Source organism: Rhincodon typus, chromosome 15 (assembly GCF_021869965.1).
Source record: "Rhincodon typus isolate 14 chromosome 15, sRhiTyp1.1, whole genome shotgun sequence".
Classification (NCBI taxonomy): Eukaryota; Metazoa; Chordata; class Chondrichthyes; order Orectolobiformes; family Rhincodontidae; genus Rhincodon; species Rhincodon typus.
The window spans coordinates 3,182,445-3,190,687 of NC_063346.1; the positions used below are offsets into that span (position 1 = coordinate 3,182,445).

The 8,243-nt window shown below is 42.0% G+C and overlaps 1 protein-coding gene across 6 annotated transcripts in view; it reads left to right on the forward strand.

Annotated features, from left to right (window-relative positions):
* The window catches only part of garre1 (granule associated Rac and RHOG effector 1), a 200,728-nt gene that overhangs the window by 123,844 nt on the left and 68,641 nt on the right, over positions 1-8,243 (forward strand). For all 6 annotated transcript variants that reach the window (XM_048605757.1, XM_048605759.1, XM_048605760.1 and 3 more), the window contains one exon: positions 3,897-4,103. In XM_048605757.1, coding sequence (XP_048461714.1) covers positions 3,897-4,103 — 207 coding nt within the window. The remainder of the gene's footprint in view (positions 1-3,896; positions 4,104-8,243) is intronic.

Below are 8,243 nucleotides of genomic sequence, written 5' to 3' on the forward strand. Positions count from 1 at the left end.
CCTCCCACTCTCTCCCTATTTATTTCAAAACCCCCTTCCCCTCCCCCTTTTCTGATGAAGGGTCTAGGCCCGAAACGTCAGCCTCTCTGCTCCTATGATGCTGCTTGGCCTTCTCTGTGTCAACTCTTTCAGAATTTTGAAGGCCACAATTAGGCCACTCATTGGTTGTTATTTTTGTTGGCGCATTGTTCATGTTGCTCTGTACTCCCTTAATTCTGAGTTTGTGATAGTTGGTATCGCTGCAGTGTGATACTAACAGAGGATTTTTTTCCTCAATTGAAAGATTTGCAGCTTTTGAAATTCTGTGCAAAGCAATTTTCCTCAAACATCCACAATGATCAACAGTAGAAATGTAGTCTGCTTAAAGAAAGCAACCTTAGTGTACATACTGCTTTATTATTGCCAAAGTATTTTTTTTTTGTTGAATTGTTTTTGAAGGGCAGTTATTGTTACGTCAGTAAAGATTGAGGATTTCCAGCTCAGAAACTACAAACTCAGAAGTTGGGTTTTGCACTGCAAGGAATCCTCTGTTTGCTGATACTACAGCTCTGGAATTCTCTAGCTAAACCTTATCTTCTCTCTCTCGCACTCTCTCTCCCTCCCTCCTGCTCGCTCGTTCTCGCCCTGACTCTCGTTCTCGCGCTTGCTGTCACAAGCTGGCTGTCTCATTCTCACTCCCACTCACTCGTTCTCAATCTCTCCTCACTCTCACGCTCTCTCTCTCGTGCTCGCGTGCGCGCTCCCCTTCTCTCGCGCTCACATTCGCTCTCTCGCTCCTCTCTCGCTTGCTTTCATTCGCACTCACTTGCGCTCTCTCTCTCTCCGACATCCCTGCCACACTCTCCCACCTTTTTATCTCTATTTCTTCTGTTTTTCCTTAAAACCTACCTCTTTGACCAAGTTGTTGATCACCTGTTTAAATGAAATCCATATACTTTTCTACGATTTTGTTTGATAATTGCTCCTGTGGAACACTATAGGGCCATTCTATTTTTGTTAACGGCACTACATAAATGCAAGTTGCTGTGATTTTGATGAATGAGATGTTAATTTGTCCTGCTCATTAAGGGAGATTTAATGGCCAGAACACTGTCAGAAGTCTTTGCTATTCAGATAGCACTCTCCAATTTGTAATGCTGTTTTAAGCTGGTAGACAAGGCGTCTGATTTAATATTTCATGAGAGGGGTATTAAATTTGTCACACATTTTTACCTTGCTGCTTTTGGAAAAGGAGAAATATAATTTTGGTAAAATCTTCTCTTTTTGAACTTATCAAGAAAATTATTGGTGTTTTGATCATCTTTAGTACAGCAAAAGCAAAATTACAGAGTGAATCCAGTTCAGTCCAACACACAAACAAGGCTTCCAGCTATTGACTCCATCCCTACATCCCACTGCCTCGGGAAAGCAGCCAACATAATCAAAGACCCGATTATACTGTCTTGCACGCTCTTTCATCAGGCAGAAGATACAGAAGTTTGAAAATGTACCAACAGATTCAAGAACAGCTTCTTCCCCACTGTTATCAGACTTACGAATTGGACCTCTTGTATATTAAAGTTGATCTTTCTCTGCACATTCTCTGTAGCTGTAACACTATATTCTGTAATCTGTTCAATTACTCTGATGCACTTGTATAAGGTATGATTTGCATGTATAGCATGCAAAACAATACTTTTCACAGTATCTCAGTACATGTGACAACAATAATTCAAATCAAAAGAAAGCTGTTAAAGCATGAAGATTGTGGTGATGACTAGAAAGAGAATCTAAATTCCCTTGAATTGTATTGAAATCTGAAAATGTAAGTAAAAGTTTTACAGGTACAGACTGCCATGAGAACAATGAATTTATGGATATGTCTTAAAACCTGTATTATAATGCCTACAAGCCATATGCACCCATTCATAATGTGTCAACTTCAGGATTGAGCCATAAAGTGAGAAATAAGACACAATGAAGACACTCAAATGCAAAATGGCTTTAACCAGCATGATCTTTTTTTTTCAAATCACCTATATTCAACCTGCCTCAATAAGTATTGCTTTCAACTTTGACTCAGAAGTTTGAGTGTTCAGTTCCTGGTACCCATAATCTAGGCATCCACTGCAGTGCTGTATTGTGAAGTGCAAAGACATTTTTCACAGATGGGAGGGTAGTTCTACCTGGCATCCTAGCCAATATTTATCCCTCATCAATGTCATTAGTCACTATCAAATTGCTATTTGTGAGAGCTTGTTGTGTGCATCTTACTTTGCAAGTGACTATACTAGAAAAATAGTTAATTATCTGTAAAAATGCTTTGAGGAATATCCTGAGATTGTGAAAAATGCTATATAAATGCAAGTTATTTTTTTCCACTATTTCTTCATGTGAGCTCTGTGAGCAAACTGCAGTTTTGTTTCTCTCCGTCACTTCCTTCCAAGCCCTGTACAAAAAAGTCTCACCTACATATCTGTCTTTGCCTATCACTTGAGTTGCCTCCTCTTTGAGTCTTGATTGTGGAGTATCATAGGATTGAATGTTTGTATGTAATGTCAGTAATCTGGAACTGGTCCAGAGTGGTCTTTTTGTAATTCATACAATATTATTTTACAGGATGGGAGGAGGCTGTTCAATACATTATTTTGAAGGGAAAAGAATATAAAATAGGGAGGTCTTGCTAAAGCTATGCAAGGTACTAGTCAGACTCCATCTTTTGATCACCTCTTCTAAGGCATTGGAGACAGTGCAGAGAAGGTTCACTATGTTGACCCTGGATAGGGAAGGATTTTCTTATGAGGTGAGGTCAGGTAGGTTGGGCTTGTACTTATTAGAATTTAGAAGAAGGAGACCTTATTAAAATGTGCAAGATTCTTAGGGGAGTCAACAGGGCAGTTGTGGAGAAGTTGCTTCTCCTTGTGGGACCAGCAGGCATGATCCCACAATAATGGGGTTGTACATTTAAGACAGATGAGGGGAGTTTTTTTCTCTGAGGATAATCAATCTGTGGAATTCTTTACCACAGATGGCTGTTGAGATTGTATTGTTAACTATGTGTAAAGCTGAGACATAGATTTTTTAATCAGGAAAGGAATCTAGATTATAGGGAATAGGCAGAAAAATGGAGTTGAGGATAATTGGATCAGCCCTAATCTTACTGAGTGATGGAGCAGACACAATGGGTTGAATGGCCTACTTCTGCATCTATATCTTATGCAGTTATGGTCTTATGATTATTGTACTTCAGTCAGTTCTTTTGAAAGAGTTATCCAATTAATCCAACTCCCTTGATCTTTCCCCATGACCACGCACTTTATGTTCCCTTCAGATATTCATCCAGTTCCCCTTTGAATATTATAATTGAATCTGTACTTTTAGGAAATGCATTTCAGATGTTAATAACTTTCTCATCTTTTTACCTATCAGCTCAAATCAATGTTGACTGCTTCTTGAACCTCCTGCTAATGGGAAGCATTTAAAGTCCATTTACTTCATTAATGCCTTTCATATATGTGAAGATTTCTATTAAATATCCCTTAACCACCCCGCTCTAAAAGAACAGTTTTTAAATTATATTTTAAAGGATAATGAGTGTCACCTACATAGAATTTATCAGTCCTATATGTGATAGATAAATGAAAATTTGTAGCACCATGTACAGAATCTTGCCTTAATTTGATTCTCGGTGGATTGTGTAAAGTGTTCATCATCTATTTGGCAACAGTTTAATCTCTCTCCTGTTTGTGTATTTCCTTCTGAGGGCTGTATGCATTTCTGGAATGTTGAATGAACCTGGGAACTGATATAGCAGGTTTGCCAGCACTCGTGATAGGTTTGTCTGCTGCTTGAATTAATTTTGAGCGATGTCCACCATCTGGCAAATCTCTTAATGTCCTTTGTTCTCTGCTCCTCAGGTGCTAGGCCGATGTTTCTTGACCGTCCTGCAGGTCCACTTCCAGTTCCTGTCCCAGGCATTGCATCGCGTTCAACCCATAATCCACTCTTGCTTGGCAGAGGCTCAAGCCCAGGAGAGGAAGAACGCAATGGGGAGTGAGACCATGAAGGTTGGTCGTGTGACGGAATTGGAAGAAGCTGTGAAGTCCTGGGGAGGAGCATCAGAGGTGATGATTTTTTTTTACCAGCATTATCTGGAATGATCACCTTGCTTTGTGCGTTTAGAATCCTGGAAGCAGAGCAAATTGGTACAATTAGGGAGCTAGGGTTAAGTTGGCAAATCTTATTGAACATCTTCATGGAGACTTCTTTATTTTTTTCACCATTTTCTAATTTCAGTGTACTTCAGTTTCATTTGCTCTTCACAGATATTGCCATGCCTGCTGAGATTCTCCAGCAATTTTTATGTTTGTTTCAGACTTGCAGCATCTACAGAATTTGGCTTTTATTCAACTTAGTTAGAAAGCTATGCTAGTCGGTTATGCTGATCCAGCATCCATCCTTGTTTTATACTGAATTTAATTCCTTTGCCTCAACATTGTTGGCTGAAGTCCTTACTGAAATGTACAAGATTGTTAGGGGACTTGACAGGATAGAAAGTAGAGGACAGGTTGTTTCCCCTTGTGGAAGAGTCTACGACCCGAGGGAATAATCTTAGAATAAGAAATTGCACATTTAAGACAGAAATGAAGAGGAATTTTTTTTTCTCTGAGGGTAGTGAATGTGAAGAATTGTTTATCACAGAGGGCTGTCAAGGCTGCATCATTAAATACATTCAACGCTGAATAGACACGTTCTTAAACAGTGACGGAATCAAGTGGTATGGGATAAAGGCATGAAAGTGGAACTGAGGATGATCAGATCAGTTGTGATCTCATTAAATGGCAGAGTAGACTTGATGAGTTGAATAGACAACTTGATCAGTAAGCTTCGCACGGTCAGAATGGAGAGATCCCATCCAGAGTGAGACACAGGCCAAGTGAGTATTTAGTTCAGGGAATTTGGTGGTAATGTGGGATTTCAGTGCAGGGGGAAGAGGTGCTTTTAGCTTTTTTTTTCATTCATAATTTGCAAGATTTTTAACAGAATAGATGAAGCCCTGAATCAGAGCCCAGCACCAGTGACATCACACAGAAACTGTATGTTCATTGGTTAATAATTTGACTATTATAGGTTATTTTCAGATTGAAGGTAAATAGAAGAAATATTTGCAGGTTATAAACTAAAAGTTCAGTGCAAAATTTTTAAAATTCAGATTAAGAGTTAAGTAGTTAAAATAGAGGTGCTAGGCTAGGTGATGTGTTGTAACTATGTGAAGTGGGAGCTGGTGGGTCCCATTGTGGCTTAGGATAACCACATCTGTAGCAAGCGTTGGTTGATTGAGGAAGTCTGGTTCAGAGTCTGCGCTTCGAGCACTGTGACACATCAGGAAGGGGGAGAGTTATCTGGACACTGTATTTCAGGAGGCAGTCACATCCTTTACATTATCTACCTCAAATTTGGTCACTGGTCAGGGACTGGAGGGTGTGACTATGAGTGAGATAGGTAGAAGCATCTAGGAAGTAGTGCTGAGGGAGCCTCAGCCCTTGAGCTTGCCTAACAGGTTTGAAATTCTTGTTCGCTGTGTGGGTGCGAGTGAGGGCTGTAGTGAGGATGAGTAAACTGACCATAGCACCGTGGTACAGGGAGCCATTCAAGAGGGGGGAGAAAAGAGAAATGTGTCTGTAATCAGGGATAGTATAGTCAGAGGAATAGACACTGTTCTTGTGGCCAGGATCGAGCGTCCCGAAGGCTGTGTTGCCTGCCTGGTGCCTGGGTTCAGGATATTTCATCTAGGTTTCAGAGGAGCTTGGAGTGGGGGGGCGCGAAAAGATCCATTTGTTGTGGTCTACATAAGTACCAACGATATAGCTACAATGAGGAAAAAGGTTCTGCAGAGGGAATATGAGCAGCTAGGGTTAAATTAAGAAGGTAATAATCTCTGGATTACTACCTGAGCCACGAGCAAATTGGCACAGGGTCAACAAGACTGAAGAAGTAAACGCGTGGCTCAAAGATTGGTGTGGGAGAGATGGGTTTGAATTCATGGGGCGTTGGCACCAGTTCTGGGATCAGAGTCCTTGTGAATCACGTAACTAGGGCTGTGGATAGGGCTTTAAACCAAAAATGGGATGACGAGTTTAGTTGCATGAAAAATTATGGAAAGAGTTAAAGAAGGGGAGAGGACAAAGCTGAGGTTAAAGTTTACGAATCTAACTTCAGGCACAGCAGGTAAGGGGACTACGATAAGAAGGGGGGCAGTCAATGCAGGATTGAGGGTGATGTACTTAAATGCACACAGCCTACGAAACAAGGGAAATGAGCTTGTTGCACAGATTGAAATTGGCAGGTATGACGTTGTGGCTATCACAGAGACATGTCTGCAAGGGGATCAGGGCTGGGAACTAAATATCCAAGGATACGCGTCCTATATCAATAGGGCAGGCAGATGGGAAGAGGAAGGGGAGTTGCCTTCTTAGTAAGAAATGAAATTAAATCGACAACAAGATATAGTGATATAGAATCTGTGTGGGTAGAGTTGAGGAACTGCAAAGGAAAAAGACCATTATGGGAGTTATGTACAGGCCTCCAAGCAGTAGTCAGCATGTACGGAAGAAAACAAATCAGGAGATAGGCATGTAAGAAATGCACTTTTCTATCTCAATAATCGTGGGGTTCAGTGGAGAGTGCAGGAGGGCATGCCAAGAGCAGCACCAGGCATGCCTGAGGTCTCAACCTGGTGAAGTCACCAAACAGGACTGCTTGCAAACAGCCAAACAGCAAAAGCAGAAAGTGATAGACAGAGCTAAGCGATCCCACAACCAATGGATCAGATCTAAGCTGTTTAGTCCTGCCAGATTCAGTGGTGAATGGTGGTGGACAATTAAACAACTCACTGGAGGAGGAGGCTCCACAAGTATCCTCATCCTCAATGATGGAAGAGCCCAGCACATCAGTGCAAAAGATATGGCTGAAGCATTCGCAGCAATCTTCAGCCAGAAGTGCCAAGTGGATGATCCATCTCGGCCTCCTTCAGTGGTTCTCAGTGTTTCAGATGCCAGTCTTCAGCTAATTCGATTCACTCCATGTGCTATCAGGAAATGGTTGGAGATACTGGATACTGCAAAGGCTATGGTCCTGACAACATTCTGGCAATAGTACTGAAGACTTGTGCTCCAGAACTTGCCGCTTTCCTAGCCAAGTGTTCCAGTTTCGTTATATTGGCATCTATCTGGCAATGTGGAAAATTGCCCAAGTATGTCCTGTACATAAAAAGCAGGGCAAATCCAACCCAGCCAGTACCTGCCCTATCAGTCTCCTCTTGACCATCAGTAAAGTGATGGAAAGTTTCATCAACAGTGCTATCAAGCAGCACCTGCTCAGAAATAACCTGCTCACCGTTGACCAGAAACTCAATTGGACCCACCGCATAAACAGTGGCTGCAAGAGCAGGCCAGAAGCTAGGAATACTGTGGCGAGTAACTTGCCTCCTGACTCCCCAAAGCCTGTCCACCATCTACAAGGCACAAGTCAGGAGTGTGATGGAATGCTCCCCACTTGCCTGGATGGGTGCAGCTTCAACAACACTCAAGAAACTTGACACCATCCAGGACAAAGCAGCCCGCTTGATTGGCACTACATCCACAAGCATCCACTCCCTCCACGACCAATGCTCAGTAGCAGCAGTTTGTACTATCTACAAGATGCACTGCAGAAATTCACCAAAGATCCTCAGACAGCACCTTCCAAACCCACGACCACTTCCTTCGAGAAAGACAAGGGCAGCAGATACATGGGAACACTACCACCTGCAAGTCCCCCTCCAAACCACTCATCATCCCGACTTCGAAATATATTGCCTTTCCTTTACCATCGCTGGGTCAAAATCCTGGAATTCACTTCATAATGGTGGGTCAACCCATAGCGGGTGGACTGCAGCGGTTCAAGAAGGCAGTTCACGGCCACCTTCTCAAGAAGGGACAGATAATAAATGCTGGCCAACCAGCAATGCCCATATCCCACAATAAAAACAAACTTCAAAATGCAGGTGGACTGGGAAAGTCCGGTTGGTACAGATTTCAAGAAAAGGAATTTGTGGAATATCTATGAGATGGCTTTTTTGGAACAGCTTGTGGTAGATCCCACTAGGGAACACGCTATTCTAGATTTAGTAATGTGTAATGAGGCAAACTTGATTTGGGTGCTGACCATGAAGGAACACCTAAGGGGCAGTGACCATAATATGATAGAAATGACCCTGCATTTTG